Source organism: Dromaius novaehollandiae, chromosome Z, assembly GCF_036370855.1.
Source record: "Dromaius novaehollandiae isolate bDroNov1 chromosome Z, bDroNov1.hap1, whole genome shotgun sequence".
NCBI classification, from domain to species: domain Eukaryota; kingdom Metazoa; phylum Chordata; class Aves; order Casuariiformes; family Dromaiidae; genus Dromaius; species Dromaius novaehollandiae.
In genome coordinates, this window is record NC_088132.1 from 58057447 (window position 1) to 58083161 (window position 25715).

At 41.5% G+C, this 25715-nt stretch overlaps 2 protein-coding genes across 8 annotated transcripts in view; one reads left to right on the forward strand and one right to left on the reverse strand.

Annotated features, from left to right (window-relative positions):
* The window catches only part of LOC112987024 (ras GTPase-activating-like protein IQGAP2), a 126746-nt gene that overhangs the window by 67369 nt on the left and 33662 nt on the right, over positions 1-25715 (forward strand). Inside the window, exons 6-15 of one of the 7 annotated variants that reach the window (XM_026106661.2) lie at positions 3589-3656; positions 4027-4140; positions 8065-8246; positions 8507-8594; positions 9173-9336; positions 9874-9961; positions 12415-12578; positions 13130-13290; positions 16330-16454; positions 17895-18058. In XM_026106661.2, the coding sequence (XP_025962446.2) occupies positions 3589-3656; positions 4027-4140; positions 8065-8246; positions 8507-8594; positions 9173-9336; positions 9874-9961; positions 12415-12578; positions 13130-13290; positions 16330-16454; positions 17895-18058 (1318 nt within the window). The remainder of the gene's footprint in view (positions 1-3588; positions 3657-4026; positions 4141-8064; positions 8247-8506; positions 8595-9172; positions 9337-9873; positions 9962-12414; positions 12579-13129; positions 13291-16329; positions 16455-17894; positions 18059-25715) is intronic. The other 6 variants (XM_026106662.2, XM_026106663.2, XM_026106664.2 and 3 more) reach the window with 6 other exon arrangements.
* LOC112987025 (proteinase-activated receptor 3) lies at positions 20087-24535 on the reverse strand. Its single transcript, XM_026106667.2, has 2 exons — positions 24265-24535; positions 20087-22485 (listed from the first exon to the last, which is right to left on the reverse strand). Exons 1-2 carry the CDS (start codon positions 24320-24322, stop codon positions 21398-21400), a joined length of 1146 nt encoding a protein of 381 aa, XP_025962452.1. The 5' UTR covers positions 24323-24535; the 3' UTR covers positions 20087-21397.

Here is a 25715-nt window from a genome sequence, read left to right on the forward strand (position 1 = left end):
TGAGTTACAATTTTAGAAATAGGCTTTATATAAAATCAAGTGTATCAAGTCACGGGAAGGGGAGAAGCTCCTGTGATGCATTTGCTTATGAGACTTTCCCGTGACAGCATAGGGCCCTGTGCATGCATCACATGCAGGATGTGAGACTAGAAGGGTTGTCAAGCTTTATTTATCTGCATGTCTTTTCCTAAAATGCATGTCACAATTGTCTTTCAGTTCAGACTCCAGTAACTCTGTTGAATTGCATACAGACTACGTAGAAAGCAGGCTGGCTGGGCGCAGTCAGGTTCTCAGCATGGAAACAGCAATTAGGGATGGGACGCTCTTGGCCAGCAATGCTCACCATTGCGCCGGCAGCAGAGGGACATGGCGCTGCAGGAACCCAGATCTGTTCCCAGTTCTGCCACTGCTGGAACCACTGACTGCGCTCCCCCGGTCCTGCGCCGCATATCGCTGCCTCTTTTTCCTGCTTGGTCTTCCGTGTTTGTCATGGCATCCTCTCCTGGCCACCTGGGAATTAGCGCACCAACTGCTGGGTTTTGAAAAGCTGGCATCCCCATTTTCTTGGTGTCTGGCACCACAGCATCCAGAAAGAGCAAGTGCAAGCCAGCTTTTCCCCTTTGCATCAGTAGCATATGAACATGATCGCTATATGAAGACTCACCATAGGGTTTAAATGCTAAATTCTGATACATCTTGGAGCACATGCTCAAATTTCAAAGGCTTGTAACTTGGGAAAATGGAGCACTTTTTCTGCGAGCTGAAAGGTTGACCTAATTCCCATTCTTTTTTAGCTGTTATCAAGTTGTTACTCAAACATCAGTAGCCCTGAGCTTTCCAACAAAACTATAGGATTATTTTTAAACAGGATATTTTCTTCCCCTCATCCTTGGAAATAATGAAGCCATTTTTAGTTGAGGCTTTCCAAAATGAATTCAGACTGAAGCACAGTCAGCATGCATAATTTAGCTGAAACGCTTAAAGTTGTTAAAATTATAAATAATTGGCCCTTAGAGTGTAAAATACCCTTAACTCTAGGTAATGGAAGCAAAAAGTCCCATCTATCCAGAGTCTCTGACATATGAAATGTTAACACTTCATAGGGAATGTCTTTGGTTCTTTGAGGTTTTGCTGATCTTTGAGATGGAGGGCCTCAAGACAGGCAATGACTCTAAACAAAATGGTTTAAACATGTTTTTAGGATGAGTGTTCTGGTTCAAGCCTGAAAAGGGGAATGTTGCCCTTGCAATATGTGAAACTACTTGCACTGTCAAATACATCACAGCTCTATGCAGGAAGGAGTGTCTTAGCAAACAATTTCTAGATTCCTGTTAAACATAATTACTTTTACGCTTTTTTCCCCTGTTGCAACATTGATTAAGATTTGAAAAACACAAAGGTCTAGTTCTCACTTCATGCACCGTTTTTCTTATAAAAGCTGGTTTGGATTAGGACGTAGGCAAATGAAGTTAAGAACTGCTTCATTTAAAGTAAAGTGCTAACAGTGATTGTTTTTCCTAAATAGCAGTGCTTAGAAAAATTTTTCCGTAAATATTTAGCTTGCAGATCATCTTTGGAATCGGATCACTGCGTTCCGGACAAGCTATCCCTCCGAAGCTTGACAGCGTCAAGACATTGTTTTCCTAGGAAGTGATGCAGTAACAAACATACTTCTTTCTTTAATACCAGTATGACAAACACAGGCATGGAAATGTTGGATGGTGTGCTATGCATGAGCTAAGCTTAACAGCAAGACCCGAGAACCTGTGGTGCGTCAGAACTGCGCTCAGTGCATGTGTGTGGGCAGCACGAAGGGAATCGCACTGGGAGCTGCCATTTCCCCCTTGCTTCTCCTGCTCCTGGTGCCTCGTATCCAGCTTTCTCAACTCCAGCCCCTCTGCTTGTGACTTTTACACGGGTTCTCTGAGGTTCAGGTTACATGTGTGAAAGTGTTAAGCCCGCTGTTTGCCACGTGAAGTCCCACCGTGCTGCAGGCTGCCAGTGTCTGTGTCGCCGCGAAGGCCCGCAGCAGCCTTTCGGCACCACCTTGTGGCTACTGAGCTCGTCGGCACCACGGAGCGCCGCGGTGAAGCCCTCGGCGTCCTGCCGCGGCGCTGAGCAGCGAAACCAGGGCCCCCGGGTGTTCACACCGCTGCTGCTCCGCGCCTCCCCGGCATGGTGACCCTGAAAAGCCAAAGCGTCCCTGCGGTGCTGCCGGTTTCTGTAACTGCGGGTCTGACCCCCTGTGCTGCGAGCACTGCAGCCGGGACTGTGCCCTTGCCTTCAACTTGCAGCAAAACCTCTTAAAAGGCTGCAAGGAAGGATTGGCAGGCAGTGCAGGGTAAAGGGGGGGCCTGGTTCAATAGGTACTACGGTCAGAGTTTTTCTCTGGTATAGCTAACTTGCATTTAAGACTGCTTTGAAAGGTGAGAATAGCAGTTGCAATGATTTGGAGGGCTGCAGCAGTCGGAAGAGTCTCTTGCATACGTGAGGGGTTTTTTGCCTCTGTCCAGGTTGTGATAGGGTGGAGGAGCAGCCGTGGTAGCACGGCAGATGAAATACTGACTCTTGTGCTTAAAAATAAATGTCGGCTACAAATACTTGTTTTGAGATCTCATCCTGCAAGTCAGTAGTAGCTAAGAGAGAACTGGAAAGGAAATGTGCCCCTCAGCAAAACCCCAAGCCACAGTGCACATCTGCAGCATACAAAGTTGTGGGTAAAGGCGCTAAAAAAAAAAGAGGCAAAATAATCCTCTTGAAGGAACAAGCTATTAAAACACTATTTTTAAAATCTACCTGCTGAGAGTTGAGCCCTCCTCGCAAAACTCACTTGTTCATTGTGTATTTCACTGATAAATTATAGAAATCCCCCTTTTTTGTAGATAAATACCTGCCTTGTGTTGGGGAGATATGGATAAAATATGTATTTACTCAGCTGTTCTTCAGATACCACTACAGAGCTTTAGGACTAATTAGTATAGGTTTTCATGCTATGCTGGAACAAAAGCAGTAGTTCCTGGAAAGCACTCTTACATTAAGCTTACTTCATTTTGAAAAAACAAAATAAGTAATGCCATAAGTGTGTGAGGGGAGCTTGGATGGGCATATAGGTCCTTGTTCATCTACATTTAGTAACAAGGATGTCAGTGATTTGGGTGCGTCTCTTTTCAGCTATTAATTATAAGGGTGTAATAACTTAACTTGAAACAGTACATAGGTCCAAAGCGATAAGCTGTACTGAAGTGACTTCATACCTTGGTCTTCCTAGTGCTTGTTTTTTTAATTTCTTTAGTTGCATTAGGGTTTTGTGCTTTTTCACATATCACCTATGATCTGAGATACATTGCTCTTGTCTCTTAGAGATGCTTCTTTGAAACATCAAGTCAAAAAAGTTTTCTGTAAGACTTAAAATACAGCGTAAAGAAAATTGTAGATAAGTTTATTCCACATCTGTCTATCAAAAATCAAGGATTAAAGAATGAATTTCAGTGGCAGTTATACTAATACAAACATTGGTTTCACTTGTGCAGAAAGCAGACACCTCAACAAACATGCAGAATTTTTTATTCTAATTTTTTTTCTTTGCAGTTTGTATCTGTTCAAACTAGGATTAGCACCACAGATTCAGGACCTACTTGGAAAAGTGGACTTCACAGGTAATAAACTGCTTATCTAATCATATGTTAGGTAATTTTCTTCAGCCTGTAAATCTGCTAACACTGTACATATTTTCCATTATGTTCTTTCTCCTCCCCCACGGTTGTCCTGAATGCATCCTAATTAAATAGGTGGGAGGCTGCTATTTTTAATGAATGTCAATCTTTGAAGGATGGAAGGGAGTGAATTTACGTGGAATACTTGTCATATCTTAGAGAGCCCTTCAAAATGGAGAGGAAAAACTGTTAATCTGTAGCCACAGACTCTCTTAAGAAATTGCACATGTATTTGTAGACATGGTGATTCATGAAGAAATTGTTAAGGTTTGGTTCTGTTAATGGTTCTTTTTTTATAAATATATATAAACAGAGGAAGAAATCAGCAACATGCGAAAGGAGCTGGAGAAGTATGGTATACAGATGCCATCTTTTAGTAAAATCGGTGGGATTCTGGCCAGTGAATTATCAGTGGATGAAGCTGCATGTAAGTGTGGTTTCTGTTCTATTTTCTACTGAATACACTGACAGAACTCTAAATTACTTTCTGTCTATTTTTAATTCATCTAATTTGCCATCTCTTACTTACATTTCTTGGTATTTATTAAGTGTTCATTGACTATCACATTGCATTATTGTTATAAGGCCTTCTGCAATTTGTCAGGCTGCATTTTTGAGCAGAAAATGTATCTTCTCTTATGTGTCTATGTTGAAACATGGTAGGTGTTACCAGAAACTAAGATTTTTTTCTTACCAGCTTGTGCCTGTGCTTAGTGTCCTGGTAGTTGGTGTGCCTTTGGCATGACAAATTGAGCTTTTTCTGTGCCTCCACACCCCAAGGTACAATGGGCTAATGAAGACAGCATCCTGAATAAAATTGAAAAGCTTCAAATTAGAAATGAAATATCAGAAGTACTTCACAGTGTGTAATTAGGCTGCACAACTAGCCTAATGGTGACAGCATGACCACAACCATCGCAAATAACAGAGAGACTTAGGGGGAACCTGTGTTCAAGTTAAGCCAGTCCTTGACTACTCAGTTGGGGGAGACCTTTATTAGAACAAGATATCCTCTCTGTGCCCCCAGCCTGTGTTGGACTGCTTGTGAAAACACCTGGTCAGGCTGCTGTGAGGATGACACTGGACTAGATGGACCACTTTCTCCCATATGGTGGCTGGTGGCAGGTACGTGGAGGAATCGCCTGCCTCCACAGGCAACTTTGACTGCTGGTGTGTCCTACAGCAGTGGAAAGGTCTGCTGGAGGGCACTTGCCCCTGGAGCATCAGAAATAAGCTGTTCCTTTTTAGGTGATTTGATGCACAGTTCTGGTGCTTTTAAATCTATGTTAGACAGCTTCCACTTACAAGAAAAATTAAATGCTTTTTGCTGTCCAAGCCTATCCACGTGTCGTCTTCTGCATTTTAGTTCCTTTGTGGAATGAAATAAAAAAAAAATTGCTTGAACTTAAAGGACATCAAATAAAGTGTGTCCACTTAAATCCATGCATGAGCTAAGTTATTTTGTTCTGAAAATACTGTCTCTTTTTAGAGGAGCAAACTGAAGAACAGAAGGGCCAGTTGAGAACATTCAGTGGGACAGTAGATCATTGATAAAACCAACAATAGTGCTGTAGGCTAACCTTTAAACGCAGGGCAAAAATAAAATACTGCATTATAATTAAGTACCATCACAACTTTGTTAGACCTTGCAAAGTATTTAATGGCAAAGTAGCATGATTTAAACAAGCTGCTTCATAACATTACTTAAAACATGAGCTAAAACGTCCAGATCTTAATTTAAAACATGCTTCCTCATGTTCATTTTCATTGTGTTGTATCTTTTGGAGCCTGCTATAGCTTGATGTTGTGCATGCTTTTGCCAAGGTAGCTCATAAGATATTGTCTTTGAAAGGAGGGATGCTTTGTCTGCTGTCTTTGTTTGTTTTGCAAATTTTCAGAGATTGTGGCTATCAAACAGTTTTCCAGTGAGCTTCCTTCCTCCCACAGAGTTGAAAGGGCTGCAACTCCCTTTTTCTGAAAGATTTTTATAACTTCTGAAGTGTTTTCAGTGTCCCATAGAAAAGTAGGCTTTCCTGATGCTGACTGTGGTTCTTTGGGCTAGGAGTGTGCTGTAGATAACATGCCTTGACCCGGAACAAGAAGTATCTGTTATGGGAGCTTCACACGCTTGAGGATTGAAGCAGAGGTCCTGCAGAAGAAGCATCTAACATGCTGCTTCCAAAGCATGCTGCTCACGTCAGCGAGGCATCTTGCACACCTGGGAGAGGCTACATCCTGCCAATACATGTGTTATTGCACGAGGACACAGGAGTGATATCTTAGCCACTTGAAGTTGCTGCTGTACTGAATTGAGCTAGAGGAAATTCTTTTAGAACAACTTTCAGTCATGAGTTTAATGCCTAGCAATGGAAAATCCACTCTTAAGTAGGCAAGTTGTTCTAGTAACTGCCCTCTCTGAGAGCACACTGCTTCATTTTATGCTTAATTTGCCTATGTTCAACTTCCAGGGGTGTGTTCTTGTGTTTTGCTTCACTAAGCTTGTGTGTTCCTTGGTCACGTTAAAGACTTGTTTCCTAATCATTGACAAGCATCTTTCATTTTCTTAATACACTGAAAGGAATTGAAGGCTCTAAGCTCATGTATAGACCATAAATTAAATATAAGTCAGAAGAGAAGTGTGTTTACTGAATATTCTTTTCCAGTTTAGCAAAATCATGCTAGGTGGCCACCTAGAAAGCAAATTTCAAAATAATATTGATAGGATAGGAAAAATGGTGTTCAGATACTGCCCCTAACATCTCTCTGATGTCTAATTCTAGACAAGCTGCTCTGATGATAAATGGGAAGGGCACACTAGGAGTGTATTGCAGAACTGCAGAAAAACAGGCTTGGAAAAGATCTCAGGTCACCTAGAGTGTTTCTTCTCCAGAGCAGTATCTAGATAAATATTTATCAGGAATTACATTATATACAGTAACGCCTGTAAAATCTTTCAGAGGTGGATGGTGGTTGCCGGTAGGCAATATCCTGGGGTTTTTGTCCAGCAGCTGCTATTGCAACCCTCCCAGGCTCTGGAGGACACCCTTCCTTGAGACTCATCTCAGGCTCCTCCTTGGGGCCCAAGGGCGTGCAGAGTGCGTTGGCACTTCCCCCAAAGGATTTTCTATGTCTGACTCAGCTGCCAAGTGGTTTTGGTTTGTACTTTTATATAATTCTTCTGTATGGAAAAACATTTCAGGCTTTTAAAATCTTGATTTGTGTTTGGAGTCAAGGATTTGGTTAGGAATTGAAGTTCTCCTGTTCTCCCAAAGGAGAGATTTAGCAGCAATGCAATGTCAATGAGCTGTTTGGCTGTACTGAAGTGCTAGGGGATTTTTTTCCCTTCTGCCAATGCAATAACTTTTAGGGAACCCTGAGAAGCCCTTTGGGTGCTCTTCCCCCCCTGTTTGAAGTTGTCTGCTGCTGTCCCGCAGCTCTGCAGGAGGCAGAACTGGGGTCCAGTACATCAGCGTCTCCATCCTCCTTGGTTTCCTGGTCCGGGGGGACCTCACTTAGGAAAGGAGACAGTCTCTGTCCTAGGCAAAGTTGTGGATGTGGTATGAAGGGTTGTGCCCTGCCTGGGAAGTCTTAACTCTTTTCCAGGGACAGGCTTTGTGGAGTTTGAATGTCCTTGTGTTCGTGTGCAATCTTTCAGATACAGTTACTTTAGACAATACTTTTGTATGTCCCTTATGTCTTTATGGACACACAAGGTGACTCAACTAAGAGAAATGGTACGAAAAGTGCTTTCAGTTCCTGTCATCTAAGTTAAGCATCAGAAGTGGGGCACATTGGAGGGGAATATGTAGATTGTTACGTACATGTTAAACATTCATTTCAAATAGATCAGAAGAAATGGTGACAGTAGAAATAAATGGATATGAGAAATATATGTTATGAAAGGTTTCCAACTTGGTTTCCAACCTGGTGTTCTGAAAGTGTCTCAGGTGAGGTGGGTGGCAGTCCCAGAGATTTAAGCTAAAGGAACTGGGAACATGCATGGGGCAGCTGTGCAAATGGGCATGAATTTGACAGGCCGCTGCTAAGCTGCTCACATGATCATATGTACATACAAACTGTCGTCCTTCGGTTCTTTTGTTTCTACTCTCAATAGAATTATTTTGTTGCCTTGCAACAACAGCTAAGTGATTTCTTGTTACTTGACAATTTCCCCAGCTCTAATTAAGAAACTTAAGTTTTTATAATGTCAATAGCATGCTATTGTTTGCTTTTTGCTTTTTTCTTAAAAAAAAAAAAAAAAAAAAAAAGAGGGGGGGAGAGGAATCAAAAGCGCTTGAATTAAGTATTTTTCATTGCTTCCTGAAATATTGGATTCTGCTTTTAATTTTAGTGCATGCTGCAGTAATAGCAATTAATGAAGCTATTGAGAAGAGAGTAGCAGAGCAAACCATTGTAACTCTGAGGAACCCAAATGCAATGTTGCTAAATGTGGATGAGGAACTTGCACAGGAATATCAGACTGAACTCTTTGAAGCTAAAAGGAGGAAAGAGTCAAATGCAAGACTTAAGGTAGTGGTATTTTATTAGCACTCACAGTATATATGCTCATTCATGTTTTTCATACTATTTTTACATGGATATTTTACAGGAAGCAGAAATGCTTTAAATATTGCTCACCCAATTAAAAAGTGCAATTTTTTGGTTCATGTCAACAAATATTCGTTTACAAGTAAACGGGTAAATATTTCAGTTGATTCAGTTTTAATGGCTACGCTAATTGCTGTTTGTCTGCAGACTTTTTATTTACTAGCAAAGATTTTGTTTCTTTTTAGAATGGCACAATCTCAGAAGAGGAGAGAGATGTCTATGAAGAGCTGCTGACACAAGCTGAGATTCAAGGCAATATCAATAAGATCAACAGTAAGCCATTCTGGATCCTTATGAAAGTGTGGACGTAGAACACAAATGATTTTCCAGATTCAAGCTTAGACTGACTTGAATTTCACAGGAATAAAATATTTCTGTGGAAATTCATAACACATACTGAAGTAGTTAATGTCTCTCTACAACAGTATGCTTTTTTTTTCTTGCTGCTCCTTCTTTGCTAATCTTTTGGGGACTACTGTCTGTGCATTTGTTTTTTGCTGAAAGGACTCAGTTCAGGATCAAATCATTTTTGCCTGCTTTGTTTCTTTATGTTTGTGAGCTCCTGTTGTGTGCAGAATTCTGTAAATTTTGACCCCCTCTTCTATTTAGAATTGAAATTCATTCATAAGCTTCCATTCGTTAAAGTTACCTGTGGGCAAACTGCTCCCACCTGGGCTCATACTGAGGTAGAAACTCCTTTACTAGAATTGGTCTTGAAATATAATCCTCTGCTGGATAAAGACTGACACTCTAGTTGGCTTTTACAAAAAGTGAGATGCTGACAGCAATGGATTTTTTTTTTTTTTTTTGCAAAGCATATTTGCTGTTTATAAGCATTGTTTTCATTTCAGTTCACATAGCTTTAGTCCAAGTGAATGAGGCTATTGACCGGCAAGATGAAGTGGCGCTGATGGCAGGTTTGAACCGTCCTGCTCTGAGCCTACTTGAAGTTCTGCCGCAAAATTCCTCATGGTACCTAATGCAATTGTGTGATTCTAAAGAACAGAAAATGCAGGTAATTGAATGGTACTACCCTGGCACATCAGTTTCAATTTTTTCCCCTGATTTAATCAAGATAGAAATTACTTTACTCTGTACTCAGCATCACTTATGGAACAATTTTCTAAAGGACTAAAAATGACTGATTTACTAATCAATACCAAACTAGTTGCATTTGCTGTAAAAAGCATGATGCACTCATAAGAAGTTATTAATTAAGTTGTAAAAAGAAAACTTGAGGTATAGTATACAACCCCAATACCATGCTTGTTTTGAAAATGAGTTTTAAATTTGAATACAACAAAAAAGGTGATATTGGAGCAGTAGCACTGGAGGAAGAGTACTGGAGCAATTGAGCTTTTAGAAGAAAATTCATCATTTCAAATAAGATCAAAATAAAAATTTCATGGGGAGAAAATAAATGCTGTGTTTAAATGTGCCTTTGTATTTGATGCTCGGTCAATAGCCAATCCTAGTGTTCCATCAAAGGGTTTTATCCCTCTTCCCCAATACATTTAAAAGCATAATTGAATCTTTTTTTCTGATCTGTTAGATAGCAGGGTTTCCAAATATGCTCGACAAAAGTGAAATACAGAAAGAAGTTAGTGTTGCCAATGCGGAAGCTGAGGCTCACAAGCTTAGTGAGTAACTGTCTTAATATTCATTTTTACCATCACTGTTTCATTAATTTGTTAATTAAGCTGATTAATTGAATCCACCATTCCTTGCATGTAAACAGGGTTTCTGAAACTGAAACCATATGAGTTGCATTTTATTTTTGTTACTGTTCTTCTCAGTGTCACAATTGCCAAGTCACCAATGTCTGCTGCGTTGGATATATTCTTTTATCTGAGATAGCTAACACTTTTTTCTTTGAATAATTTCAGCTACTGATAAACACACTGGCTAAAACTGAACACAGTGCATGGCTTGATGGCTTGAACAAATACTCGTCTGTGCAGTGTTAACCCCCACTTGGGAGTGACCACAATTCTTGTAGAGTTAAAATAGAATGATCAAATGGAAAAATATTTTGCAATCACATAGCAGAGGAAAATTATTATCACTTCTAGATACACATCTCTAATCTGTTCTTAGCCTGCTAAGAATGTCACAGTACAAATGCTAAAATACAAAAATTAGTTTTTAAAAACATGGTTAAGGGGGATCTAAATTTGCAGTGCATGTGTTGGCAGTTGCTTCTTTTGACTGGCAACTTCTTTGCTAGGAGATCCAGCTTTGGTTAAACTGCTGTCATTTCATGCTGCGCCTGGCATGGCTTAGTGGCTGTTTTGTCTCTGGCATTATTTTCAGTGCTTTGGATCCAGGCTGATTGCTTTTGTAATGTGACTTAAGGGTGGTACTGTGAGGTAAGCTTAAGCCAGAAGATAAGCTTGACTTAACACACCAAATGTTAGCCTAGGATAGGCATGGTGTGCCGGACTTTCCTGTGAAAGAGTTGCTCCTGTGAAGGAGTTGCTCCTTTGTAAAGGAAATGGGAAAGAAATGGTGATGTAGTAACAGTGATTTGGAAAGTTATTTATGAATTTCTTAGGTTTTGTTAAAAAGGAAGAAATAGCAGTTTTTGTTATTGGAATGTGAAAACAGTTTGGTTTGCAAGTTGCATGCTTTGTTCTTAAATTGGAAATCAACGGCTTAGTTACTGACTACACAGTCTGGTTCTGTTGTCTTTTCCTCTTTTCTCTAAGAAAGCATGCATGCAGAAGCTTTGAGACCCTTTTGCTTTTTCTAACCTCAAGAATAGCAAAAAAGAGAGCTGACAAGAACAACATATGACCGTGCTTCAGAATAGTTGAAATGAGAGAAGAGCTTATTTAGGTGGGCCTGGCTACTTAGAAAGGTTTTCAAAGTTTGCATGTTGTATAATATGATCTGAATGCTGCTCCATATGCAAAGTGTGGGTGGTGTCCACTGTACAAGCAGTCTTGTACACGCTTGAGCAGTTAGTGGTGACTAAAAACATACTCTAGATAATAGTAAAGAAAAGCCATAAGATAAGGTGGAGGAGATGGTTATTTTGCTGATGGAAATGACATTTAGGTAATTGTCATTCTTTGCTCTGCCCTGTGTGCTCTAACCTTCAAGGTTGTTTCCCTTTGCGCAAGACAAGTAGTAGTATCTTAATGTGACTTGTTCCTGGGTGCGTCCTGGGCTGGGTTTCTTCAGAGTTGGCTCCTCCAGCTGTGCAATTATGGGAGCTGTGACTAAGCTAAGGGGTGTTGTAAAGTTTCTGTGGCTGCCCAGGTGCAAAGTGTTTTTCAGCATTTTCTGCTGGGGGTTCAAATCTCTACTGAAGTCAGTCCAACAGAAAACAAAGCAGACAAGCAGTTCATGCACTGAGAAGGCTTGCAATTATACTTCTTGATGGTGGTCTGCGTAATATGAAGTTTGAGCTGTAGAGAAAGGGACAATTTCTGGATGGCTGTGCTTGTGAAGACTAAAGTTTCAGACAGAGAAGTGGATGGGCAATGGCACACAGAGGAATTGAGGAAAGCTGTAGCATGTGCGTTTTCCTCAGTTTAGCTACTGACAATTCCAACCCTCCTGGTCCTTGGCCCATTTTATGAGGCCTCCTGAAACCCAGACAGTGAAAATGTCATTGGTGTTGCAGGCTAGACTTGTTCTAGATAGCTGAGTTAGGTCTTGCTCAGAGGAGGAGGAGAGGAAGGAAACAAAACAGATGGGAGGGAGCATTTGAGGTGAGGTGACCCTGGGGCACTTGAGCTGACATGCCATCACTACTGTCACAAGCAAACACAAGAGGAACATTAGATCCTTCTTCTTGGGATGGATCAGGTCATTGTTTGGGATTAAAGGTAAAACAGATGGTCTCTAATGCCTAAAAATCCAGAAACTTTGAAGTCCTCCAGACAATTATGTACTGCATGCTTCTGAACAGACAATATTTTTGCAACATGTGGCAGATTGTGTCTTGAAGAACCTTATATGTGTACCTTTTTCTCCAATGACAGCAAATGATGTTCTTTGGATAACATAATTGTCCTCTACATGACATAAAAGAGCAAATGGCATGTGAAAATTAATAGGCTTTTCTTTCCCTGCTATTCTCTAGAACTTATAGCAGTTGACAATATCAATACTGCAATTCGTAACTGTGATCCTAGTAAAACACTGGTTGCACTGATGAAACCGGAGGCCCAGTTGCCTGTTGTTCACTCATTTGCTGCTGCTGTCTATCAGACTGAACTGTTCAGCCTTCAACAACAGAATGCTGTGGTAAGAGTGAAAAAGCTTGTGACCTGCTCTCTGATGTTGCATAGTCAAGCCATGACAGAGCACAAACATAGCATGTTGTCATGTAAAATATCAGACTTAACTCTTGCCATGGTTATGTATTGCATGAATGTTTTTGATGGAATAAGCAACGCTGAATTACAGAAGTTGTGTTTTGACACACTTTGCTCTGCTGAGCTCTTGTGTTGCAACAAATTGGCAGACCTTTTTTAATTGTTGCATGCTCTCACTCTGAGGACTAACTACATTTTATATGTTGTGTAGAAAGTAGCACCCTGATAAAAGAGGAAGGTCAGAATGGATGGGACTATGGGGCAAAAAAAAAAGGCTGATAGGAAGAATGTGTAGCAGACTGAGTAAGCTCTACCAGCAGTGGTGTGTTAATGTGACACTGCTGTGGTTAGAAAGTTTGTTTTCACACTTCAGATTTCTTAAATCAAGTGTTATCTCCTCGATGGTATCTGGATTGTGTAACTCAAATTTGTTACACTGCTTGTTTAGCTTCCTGACTGAGGCACATTATTGTCCTACAGAATTACCTGGCACATGATGAACTGTCTATTGCTGTAGAAATGTTATCAGCTGTTGTGTTGCTAAACCAGGCCTTGGAAAATAAGGACATCCTAACAGTAAAGAATCACCTCAGAAATCCATGTATTGGCTTCAATAATCTGGAAGAAGAAAACTTTCAACGGTAAAAGTTCATTTTGTCTTGTCTGGATGAGACTTGGCAACTTCTTCAAAAGGATAAGTGGGCATCTTACTAGATGGGCTGTCCTCTGTGTTGTGGTTATGAAGTTAAAAGGGCTGCAGGATAAATATCTGTGTAATATGTTATTAAGAGAAAATATTACAATTGTCAAACTAGTCGTGTATCTGTAAATATAAGCAACCACACAACCTCAAATGTTTGAGGGCAGAGGATATGTGAGGTGGAGGAGAGATATTCTTGGAAAGTAAACATTAAGATCTGACAAGAAGTTTTGCAGACCACTAATACACAAAGCAACTGTAGCTGGAAACTGTTAATCAGTAACCCCTGCAATACTGAAGGAAGATCTTTGGAATGAGATAATGTGCTTAATGCCTTAAGGTTCAGGAGGCCCCTTAAAGCAAGGCTAACCCTTTTTTTGCTTAAGAATTGCAGAAGTCTGTGAAGAATGTAGCACAGTCCTGCCTGCTAAATAGCTGGGCACGACGCTGTGGCATATGCGCATGTTGAACAGTAAGGTAAAGCCTTTGCTATGAAGCTGCTAGCTGCTGTCACGGCCACGTGTATGACTTGTTGCAGCCAGCTGCTACCTGTGTGCTCTGCTTCTCTTACGTTGCTTGTCTGCAAACTGCGTCGGGCCACACTACAGCTTGTGTGAGCCGTGTGTGGGAGAGTGTGGGGGCATGGGCCGGTTCTCTCCCGGTCACGGCTGGTGGAAATCGCAGTGCAGCGCTGGAAAGCATTATGAGGCCAAATGCAAAATAGCGGCCTGGTCGCTGAAGCCCTTTGCCAGGCTGCCGAGGGATGTTAATCTAAGAGGGCCACCCTTACGTGTTTCAAAGCTCGAGGGAGAGCAGCAAGGATAGGAGAAGGTCAGTGTTTTGGACAGAGGGAGGTTTCCTCCCTGTCAACAAGCAAGAAGGGTCTGTGCTGACCCAGAAGAGGGGCAGGAGAGCGTATACAGCGGAGCCAGCTTCGCCTGCCGCCTTGCCTCTGCTGATGCAAGGGTGGTACCTGTGGGCAAGAGAAGCAACACTGCATGTACGAAAGTGGGCGGCGCCACTGTAGCCAGCGCAGGGTTTTTGACTGGTGTCACTGGCGCAATCCCTGAATAGGGCTGCCAGCCAATACAAATGAAACATTAGGAATTGATCAGAATAGAGAATAAAATAATACTTAATGCCACTGTGTAAATCCATGCTGCCATCCACATGCTGAATATTGTAGGCAGCTTTGGTTGCATCCTACCTGAAGGAATACAGTACAGCCAGCAAAAGTTCAGTGAGGGAGATGAGGTGTTCAGTGGTTTTCTACCACAAGAGATGAAGTAAGGTAACACTGTCTTTCCTGGGAGAGAGGACCTGAGAGGAAATATAATGTAGGTCTGCAAGAATTGTGCATGGCATGGGGAAGGTTAATAAGAGTTGCTAACTTCTCTTATACCTTTAGTTGTTGTTTTCTTAAGAGAATTAGAGTGAGAAGAGACTGGTAACTTTCAAATATCAAGTTAAAAGTTACATAGGGACTACTTTCTCGCAAAATAATAAAATAGTGGGACTCATCACTAAGGAACGTACAAGATCTCAAAATATGCTAGATAAGTTAATGGAGCACAGGACTGTTTGCAAGTATTAAATGCATGGTGGTAGATACACAGCCTCCATCTCAGGAAGCCCTTAAACACAGGCTGCTGAATGCTGGAAGGGCAAATCAGAGCAGGAAACAATTTTTGGCTGTGTTCTTCTAGTAACCCTTCATTTCAGACCTCAGCTGGAAATAGGTATTTGGTGTGACATATTGTGGCAGTTGTATGCTTGATCCAATTATTTAACTGATGTGTATGGGAATCGTGAGGGTTTCTATCACATCTTAGTCTGTAATGCTTCTCACAAGAGCAGATGCTAGCTGCAGCACCTGCACTTGGGGTATCGTTCTTTACGCCCTTCCTCTGCCCACAGCCATCGGTATGCAAGGAGCACTGCTGTCTTCCGGGCAGGAGGGGCTGACGCTGAGGTAGAAACTCTAGTTTTTGACTTAGGATAGTAAAAGCTGACCATAGTTTCTCCCAAACTTGCCAATAAGGGTCATGCAGCAAAAAGGAATACCCACCTCCGTTGCTTCTTTCCCCTTTGGTGTGGTGCTGGGGAGAAGGATGTGGAGCCTGTGGCATGGCTGTCGCTGACGTCTCCTCTCTGTGGGCAGAATCAGGGGAGAAAAATGCTACTACTCCTAATGGCTTCCCATAAGAGAGGAAGAAAACATTTTCAAGGGGGACAGTGAAGAAACGAGTCTCAGTGCTTTTCTCCCCAATTCTCAGTGGAGAGTTAGGAAGAGCAAAAGTCATGGGAAAAGCCGTATGTGAGCAGAAATGTCTGAAATAGCTTTAAGAGCTACAATGCTTACCAGGCACCACCAGGCCTCTGTTGTAGAAGCTGCATTGGCCACTAGATCACATGATATTAATTTTCTCTTGAGTCTGCTGTCAATGTTTAAATTTTCCAAGATTCAAATAATTCCATTCCAATTAATCATGAAATTTAAGGATATTGCATATCAGTCATCTTAAGTCTGTAATCAAATATTTCATGGCACTTTTGAAAGAAAACAAACAAAAAAAACCCTCAACAGAATCCAGGGAATCAACTGCTGATAACTAAGTAGAATCTCACTGGACCGTAGCAGTGTCCTTGAAAATACTTAACTCTCAGTCTTTTATTAAAATGGTATTTGCATGGTAGGCCGCAACTTCTTGGAGTGATACATTACCCTCCTTCCATGTTGCCAGAATCAGTGCTTTGAATTAGGGAGTAGGGCCAGTTCTTTGGATCCTGAAATGCATGTGTAGAACCAACAAGGCAGCTTGCATGTTTGTATAATTTCTGGCAGGAGATGAGTTTTTATGTGGAATTTATTAAATTGAGAAAAATATTAGACACTAAATGATAGATCATACATCTCACTGACTCTTTGTATGACTTCTTGTATATGAAATACTTTTATGTATTTTGTATCTTCTTGTAGTTATGCTGATACACTATTGTCTATTAAGTCAGAGGCTTCATCTCAAGGCCAAGATTATTTAAGCTGGAATGATATCCAAAACTGCATTGACATGGTTAATATGCAAATTCAAGAAGAAAATGAAAGTAAGTAATTTTTTCTCTACGTTGCAGGCAGAGACAGTGGTCTGGTCCCTGGTGCATAAGTTTCTGTGCTGAATGGCCTTGTACAGACACTAATCAAGAGAAAAGAACATGAAATAGTTTCAAATACCTGCTAGTCTTTCAATCTCCCTGAAGTGTTCCTAGTTATTTTTTGGCCCGCTGAAGGGTGTCCCAGGATGCCGGCCGCCTGTGACACGAGCAGTGCTGCGGCTCTGGGCGCTCGGCAGCAGCAGCGATATCCTGCTGCACTCGTGCTGGATGGTCTCCCTGTGGGGATTTTGCTGAATTTGTAAGCACGAGGTGAATCGGGGGGTAGGGGCAGAAATTCCTGGCAGCGTCCTGTGTAAAAGCAGTTCTTGTGTTTAATGATTTCTGAACCCATGTTTTCAACGAGAGAGTTGGTAGGAATCTGTGCAGTGCAGTTACCCAGCGTAACAGGACTTTTCTGTCCTTAAAGCCAAGCGGCGCTTAAGCTGCTAGGAGTTGGAGCAGGACCTGAGAAGCTGCCCCAGGCCGGGGGCATCAGCAAACCGGCTGCACTGGGCTGCGGGGCGCCTCCGCCCCCAGGAGCAGCCGGTTCCCGAGCGGTTGTGATGTCACATGTATGACCTCACCGGTGCCCGCAGCACTAGGGATGGTGCCGGTGGGGATGCCGTGGGTCACAGGTGGGGGCGAAGCCCTCAGCCCAGCTTGCTCCTCGCTCTGGCACCGCTTTCAGGAGCTGGGACTGGGGCAGCGCGCTTCGGTGCTGTGTGCGTGGGGAGGGTGTTGCGACTTTGAAGTGCTGGTAGCAGCCCACACAGCTGAGGAAAGCTGGTTAGGGGGTGTGTTGGACAGCTGTTGCTTGCTGACTTAAGTCCTGAGGGCCAGTGGTCTGAAAATCGGGTGATTTGTCTGAAGGCAAACGTTTTCAGTTTGGTTAGCTAAGGTAAAACTTAGAGACGTGATGTTAAACTGGTACGTAATGCTATAGTTGAGAGGTCAGTAGGTAGGTGTTTGTGTAAACTAGGGTCCCAAGTAATCTGGTCTGAAATCTCTCAAAAATGAATCTTTTGGCGCTGTAAATGAACTTGTGGTTGCACATCTTTACATGCAGTCTCATGCTTTTCATGAAGGTTCACATGGATTGTCCTGTCTTGCTCATAAGGAAGTCCATTTTCCTCTTTCGATAAGGATAAACTTGCGTTTTATGAAGAGGCAGATTCAACTGACTAGATAACTATAGGAGAAAGGAAAACTGCCCAATTCAATAGCTTTATGTGAATATTTGAGCAAAAACATCTTTAAATTACCTGCTGTTGCTGCCTCTGCTTTCTTGTAACTTGATTTTTCCTGTCTTGTACTGCTGTGTGTGTTTGTGTCTGCTATGTGATAAGTTATATCTTTGATAACTACATTTTTAATAACTTTTCCATTTTGTAGGAATTGTTGCAATTGGCCACATTAATGAAGCAATTGACCAAGGAAATCCTGAGAAAACTCTAGAAACTCTACTGTTACCCACAGCCAAACTGCAAGATGTGAAACCAGTAAATGCAAGGCATTATCAGGATGTCCTGCACCATGCCAAAGCACAGAAATGCAAGGTTAGAGCTTTAAACGTTGCTGCTCGTTGGAACATTGCAATGCCAATTCTTTTCACTTACATGCATGTCCCTGTCCCGGTCCCCCCGGTGTTTGGATTAGTTGTGCCCATGGGGTGGTGAATAAGCCAACGATGACAAAATTTTCCACTACAACTTATCCTGTGACTGGCACAGGGGGTTAATTCTCAATATATTAATACTAAGATGTGTTCTGCATGTTTGTCCCTACTGACTTGATGTAACCTTGATTTATTGTTAATTCTACTAGGTTGCTGCAGCAATTGCAAAATGGTGATAGCTGCCCTGATACGGTTATGAATTTGTGCAATGGTTTAGTTACCAGGTTTAGTGTCAGGCAGGTAGCTACAAAATGAATGGGATTTGAGGTTTTTGCCAGAAGTGCAGAGCTGAAGGAGTCTGTTTCCATTAACAGACTGCTGAGAACTGTTTCATTGAGGCACCTCAGTTGCTTCAGTTTGGGGTTTTATAATAATGGTTTGTGTGTACTTCTATCCTGCCATTGTCATGTAACAACGTGCTGTCTTCCTCGTACGTGCCTTCAGATTGAACCCACCGCAGCAGGATACTGGTATCTGCTTTCGCAAAAGCAGTGCCCTGGTCAGCATCAGCGCGGGGAAGCGTAAACAGCACAGCCTAACAGCTTGCAGGATGTGACTGAATGCAAGATTAGCCAAAGCTGCTAGCACAGCACTTAAAGTCCAGGGCTTGGAAAAGACACCTAAAATTCACGTGGCGTGTTCCTAAAGTAAATGTTCAGCTGGAAAAGCCCTCACACATTGGCACGTAGAAACACCTTCCTGCTGCCTTGCCACTTCACCTGTGATAACCGTGTGTGTCTGCAACCACGGTCAGAGCCTTTGGAAGAGATGTTGCACGAGTCTCGGTTTCTTGCGCAGGAGCAGGGCTGGCTCACCTGGACCCTGCAAAGCCTTGTCTCTTGCCAAGCACCTGGGTGCGTTGAGTGCATCCCAGTTACTTTGGGTGCCCTGGAAAGGGCAGGAGTTGATGTCTGTGTGCAGAGGGCAGGAAAGCCGGGGTGTCCCGCGCCGGCACGAGGAGCGCCCCGTGAGGCCGCTGGGGGCTCCTGGGGCATGGACCCCCACCGGCGCCCACTGCCTTCCCCAGGAACGTGCTAATGGGAAACATGCTGAAGTTGTGGAACAAAAATTGTGTAGTCTTTTTGAAATCTTGCAGCTCAAAAACATGTGGGATGTTCTTAGGTACTTCAGCTGACCTTTCTCTCCCCAGCTTTGCTTTTGTTTTTGCAACCTCTTTACGACTACTTTAAACGTGTCCTCTTTTTCCTTCTTCGCTGTAAAAGCCATCCTCCCGCTTAGAGAGCAAGATACTGTACTGTGCATGCTCCCAAAAGAGTGAAACATTTCCAGCTTAGATGCATTAATGAGTTACTCTGTGTACTACCTAATGACATTGACATCATCTTTCTTTAGAAAAAGGTATTTAGATTGAGCCTCTTAAAACAAACAAAAACCAAACAGAATTGAAAGGGCCATGCCATAACTGTAAAATCTATCCTCCCACTTTTGAGCCCTGTTTTTAAAGCAAATCTGTCTTTAATTGTCTTTGGCATGTTTTTAGAGTGAGCTGTGGAAGGAGGAAGTGTTTGATTTACGAGGATTAGATAGGTCTGCCTGTGAACTTCCTGTGTTCCCCTTTGCCTGGAAAAACGTGTGGGTCAAAACTGACTGCTTATTCTAACCATTCTGCTGTCACATTGTGGTGGCTTTTGATAAATACAGTCTGCATCTAAATCTCCCACTTGCCATTGTAAATCTTAATCTCATTTCACACCTAGTTGTTCCTTGCTTGAAAATGAAAATAGGAACATGGAGTTTATTTATTCCCATAATTTTATATAACAGCTTGTAACAGTTCTCAAAGCCATTTCAAATCAAGTGTATGTGAGTCCTAATGAAGAGAAACTCTGTGATCACGAAGTGCATTATGGATACCTGAAACGTCAAACAAATGTACCAAACTTTGAAATGATTCCCATGTTGCTTTATTTTTAATGATAGACACACAGGTCATTGGCTTTTACAGTCAAACTGGCATTTTTGTGATGTTTGCAATAATTGTGTAACATCTGGTTTAAAGATAACTTTAAATATTTGTTCTTGTGCATTTTGCGAAAATGGCAAGATTAAGGCTTGAAGTTAGGAGCCAGGAGCCTTGCCAGTCTCCAGTTTCTTGGAGACACTTTGTTTTCCAGTGCAAATGATTTTATTTTTAAGTAATGCTTCTTAGAATGCTATATGAGACTCCCTTTTTCTCATTACTGCCTTGTACACTGCAGTTACAAATATGAACACCAGCCATCAAGTTCATTTTGTAGGAGCTTGCACTCGGGATATGTAGATTCTGAGTTTCTGTAAATGTGTGAGCTAACTCTTTGCTCTATTAATGTGGACAATTAATCATAACTGCCCTCAGTATTTGTAACACTGTAGGTATTTCCTGTGAGGATGTGGAAATCAAGGGAATACTACAGAATAACTTCCCTGTTGTGCTTACTGAGCAAGAATAAAGCATGCCTGGATTCCTGCTGATAAGGGTTAGCCGCCAGCAGCGCTTGTGGGCTGCAGGCGTGCGGGAGCTGACCAAGTGGAAGAACAAGTCTCCAGTGCAAAGCTGGTTAAGTTACCTAATGAAAGATACTTCCTTGGAAGTGCACCAGGTTCTGCGTATGGCTGTGGATTTACTGCCCTTGGAAGCTAAAGGGACTCTGATTCTTTATTTTCATCATCCAGGGCAATATTTGCTAGCGATGCATAGACAGGGAGCTTCTGCGAAGCTATACAGCCTCCGGACATGGAGAAAGTGCTTTTATTTGTTCCCATTTCCACTGGTGTCAAAAGGCTGTTTTCACATAGGCACTCCTGCAGTGATTTTGTGTTGAGAGCTCATCTGAAGTATTTGGAAATTGTGAATGGGCCTGAAAGTGCTGTTCAAGCATTGCTTTGTCTTTCGGTGTTTAGAGGCTGTGGCGGTTGGTATTCTCTTCTCCATGGCCGTAATGGCGAACTGCTTAGAAGAAAATGGAGGTGCTTAGCTACTTCCCTGAGTCTAAGTACACCAGTTATTGTAATATGCCCCATAGAATTTCAGAGTTGGCAAAGTGTATTTCAGAAGATGCCTCTCATATGGTGCTTGGAAGGAAGTAAATTTTACTGAGAGGATCGTGGGTTTTTTAACGTGTTTTTATTTAAGTCTGATTGTTGCACCTGAGGTTTATTGCTACCTGGGTTAACACTATACAAAATCATAATTCCAACAATAATAAATATAGATCTAAATTCATTTTTCCCTAGAAACTTTAACCATTGTTAGATAAATATTGGATTGACTTCTGATTTTGGACATCAGAAAGTAAAGAAATGGATCAAGGCAACTGTTTAAGCTGCTAAGACATAAAGCAATTAGATAAAAAGAATACAACCTATCTGTGTTGTAATAGTAGTAGTTGATGTGATGGACAATAAGGATAATGTTGCTTGGTACGAAGCAAATAGCAAAGATCGTCAGGATCAAAAGACTGACTTTAACATACCAGAACCATTCGTGAGTCTTGAGTGTTTGAATGATTGAGATGTAGCAGAAAATGATAGTTGCAAGAGGTATCAAAAATCCAAAGATAGCTAAAGAAATGTAGTAGTAGAACTGGAAGGCTGATATAGTTTCACAGGCGTTGTGCACATCGTGACAGGTGAAAATGTCCAGTTGTTTCACGTAATAGCTCTGCTTCATGATGCAGAGCGGCAGCATGTACAGGAAAACGATGGTCCACACAGTAGTGCAGACGGCGATGGCGTAGGCGCGCTTGGGCAGGCTCTTGTAGGTGAACGGGTGGACGATGGCCACGTACCGGCTGACGCTGATGCACATGAGCAGCAGAATGGAGCAGTACATGTTGCCGTAGAACACGGCAGTTGTAGTTCGACACATCATTTCGCCAAAAATCCAGTTGTTTCCGTTGAGGTGATACGCTATTTTGAATGGCAACATGATGCAGAACAGCAGGTCTGAAACAGCTAAGTTTGTGTAGAGGATGGCAGTACACACGGATCGAATTCGGAAGAGCAGCATCCACAGGATAACGGCATTAGATGGCACACCTAACAAAACAGCACTGAGGTAGACAGCGGGTATTAGCTTGGTGCTGAGAGAACTGGTCAGGTACTCCAACGTTGTGTTGTTAACTTCTGTTAAAGTTGAGTCATTTGGCTTTTTTGAAGAGCATTTTTGCTCTCTGATACGAACAGTCGTTGTCTCCCCTTCTATAGCGTAAGGGGGAATATAGTCGTAGTCTCTTGCTGAAATTCCACGAAAAGTCTTGATAAGAGACACGGTTTGAATTGCAGAGCTATTAGGGGAAGATTTGGAAGCTTTAAAAAAAAAGTTAAAATTGTTAGAAGAGGCATACTACTGGATTATCAGTAGAATCAGCTTCAGGTAAGGAGACAGGTAAATCTTTCCATGTGAGAAGTGATTTATGCGTGAAAGACTTGGTGGAGTTCTGCTTTGGGTTTTTATACCAAATGTGCTCAAGGACAATCTTCACTTTTTTTCTTGTCATCTAACACCTAACCCTGAAAATTTTGCATGAATTTAATGTTAAACCAGATTTTCTGCATTTCGGATGTTTTCAGTAATCTTTGCTGGCAAAGTTACTGAAGTCATCTGTGTAATATTAGCACCCGGAGAGGGTTTTGCCAGGTAGTAGCAATGTTGGTAACTTGTCATGTAAGCAGCAGCCTTGGTCTAAGCTTGGTCACAATTTCGAAAGGAAACAGGATAAAATTCTTGTCGCTTAATGTGGAAAATGCATGACAGCAAAAGATGCGAAAAGCACTATCTTGTTTAACTCATGCTACAATTTTCCAGTTAGAAAATCCAAATAACTCATTTTTTGGTCTCACAAATCAAATTAATGTTACTGCTCTGTATTCTTCAGCTTTGGACTCTAAGGCAAACCAGATCTTTTCAATTTCTCATACAGAAGGCAGGCCAGTTACTGTTTTAAGAGCTGAATAAAAGTGTTAGGATTGATATTAGACTGAATGTATTTGTAAGCCAATAAAACTTCTTTTCCTCCAGCAAAGAAATCCTCAGTCAGTAAATCCTGTTAGCATGTGGGCAAAGCCTAATAGTGCTGGTCACTTTTACTAATGCCTGTTCCTCAGTGCCAAGTAGGGAACTTTGTAAAGACATGTTGACGTTTCTAAGATGAAGCACCGATGTTTTCAACAAGTGGCTTCAGAAAGGATCTTATAAAAGAGATTCTGGAGAACAAACAGCAGCAGCTCTCTAATGAATTTTGTCATTTAAAAATTCTTAGGTATCTTGAAATTGGAATTCACAATAAGTGAACTAAAATTTGAACTGAAACCTGTGGGTTTTTCTTTTATCCTGCGGTGCTGGAATAAAATATGGAAAACAGTTTTATCCAGACTCACTGTTTTGAAACTGTCAGACTTACGGTAAAGTGGTTTGCAATCACATAATTAGTAGACTGCATACCTTTTAATATTTTTTTGGATAATTAGTCAAAAAATGAACCTTAATCACTTTTAAAGATGTGTGTGTATATATATTTTATTTTGTTTCATATACAAAACAGAGCTTATAAAAATGAGTTCAGTTTGCGAGCAGCTTTAATTCTAGTGAGGAAAAGTTTGTTTCATATACAAAACAGAGCTTATAAAAATGAGTTCAGTTTGTGAGCAGCTTTAATTCTAGTGAGGAAAAGTGGGCTTACTCTGATAATTTCCTTCAGTTATTTTTGTCCCAATAGAAGAGCTATCAGAGCACTTCCCTGTAATGACACCATCTGTGAAGCTGTAATTCTGTTCAACTCTTTAAAGCAGAAGGAACAAGACTCTACAGGTCTCACATTACCGTATCACTATAGAAATACAGGCAAGGGTGAGTTTGGGAGAGAGGTGCTTTCAGTAAGCTCCCTTAAAAGTTTTAAAAAATCCTTATTGAAATCGATTGGGCTAAAGGGGAGAATAATTCAAGGTGTCACTGAAATGGAAGTATAAAGATCTGCCTTAAATGAGACTTCCTAGAATGTAGCTATCTACAGTCCAGTTAAGCTGCTAAAATGCTGATAAAGCAAAAGCTAACTAAAATACAGAACACAGGCAGAAAGGAGGACTTACCTGCTGTGAAAAGACTCGAGGTAAGGGAGAACAATCCAGTTAAAACTAGTATCTTCATTGTAGTATGTTAAATCCAGCTAGCAAAAATCCGGTGCTGCTCTAGCTCATCTCAAGAGGCTTTTTAGGGGGGATTTATTTCTCGGTAAAGGACTAAAGAATGATAGAGCTGTCCCCCAGAAGCATCCTGTAGGCACGGGATTTATGCTAAGAGGCGAGTTTGTCCTTTGTCTACTACAGCGAGGAGGGCGTGACGTAGCCAGATATGCACACATGACTCAGTTTCAGCCTCTGCCCAACACAGAGATTAAATTGCTTTACAGCAGTAACTTAACTCCTAATTTACCAAGAGCCCGAAGGTGATGTGGGGGCTCTGTGTGTTCTGCTGAGATTTGTATGTACAGCTCTGGAGAAATTTCTTTTTCTGGAAGAATCAAAAGGAAGGTTGTGTAAATCCTTAGAGGTCTCACTTACAGACCGAAATCCCATGCTGTTAAATCCTGTACTCTTGAGGAAGAAGCCAGGCTGTGGGAACAGGGTGGTGATCTTGGTTTAGTAAATATAAAGGGTAAAGCAAGACACAAACTGAAAAAGATACCCACCTTATGGAAACGGTGTTCTGCTTTGGCTTCTCCCTACCTAACAAATACAAGCTGTCTGCACTCCTTGGGCTGTCTGTCCTTCCAGCCAGCAGTGATATTCAGACAACGTCTATCCCAACAAGCTGCAGCCTCTACTGCCTTTACCCCATGTTAATTTTCTGTTTTGTTGCCCTCCTTTTTCTCTGTCTGAAATATTTTTTTTGCTTGAATGCCAAATAACAGTGGTTTGCTTCAACCCGTCAAAATTAGAGCAAGTCTTGGTCTGGCTTCCAAGCTAGTGGTGGGGACTGAATAAGTGGTGTTTGGCTTCGGAACAATATTTGTATTTGTTCTTGTATGAAGCTTGTAGAAACTGGACACCAGATTCTTCATTTCACAATCGTGTTCCAGAAACTGTTGTTTGTAGTTTTGCAATTCAGTATGTGCTCTCCCAGGTGTAAACTCTGACTTTCTACTACGTGTGTTGTGTGTCCTGCTGTTACAGCATTACCTGATAATGCTTAATTTTGTCTAAACCTTTTGTTTACATATACTATGAACATATATTATGAAACCTGAAGAGTGTTTTTGTCATTTTTTTCCACCCTGTTTACTCCTCGTAATTTCTGTGGACCACAGATTTATTGGATTTTGGCCTGCAGCTGGGCCCTATAACAGTGATATCCATTGTTTTAGTGCTTTGTGGCTCTTTTCTGGCTTTTATTTTCTGAAATACTTCTCTGATATATTTCCCGAAATAATTTTTGGGAAATGTGTGTGTGTATATACTCCTTTATCAAATCAGTATATTCCAGTTCCTATCATCACTAGTATCTTACAGATCTGGCAATTCTATTTCCTTTTTAGAAAGTT

Coding starts and splice junctions, on each gene's coding strand:
- LOC112987025 (XM_026106667.2), bottom strand. CDS start 24,322: ATGAAGATACTAGTTTTAACTGGATTGTTCTCCCTTACCTCGAGTCTT. Junction 22,486..24,264: donor CTCGAGTCTTTTCACAGCAG/GTAAGTCCTCCT, acceptor TTTTTTTTAAAG/CTTCCAAATCTTCCCCTAAT.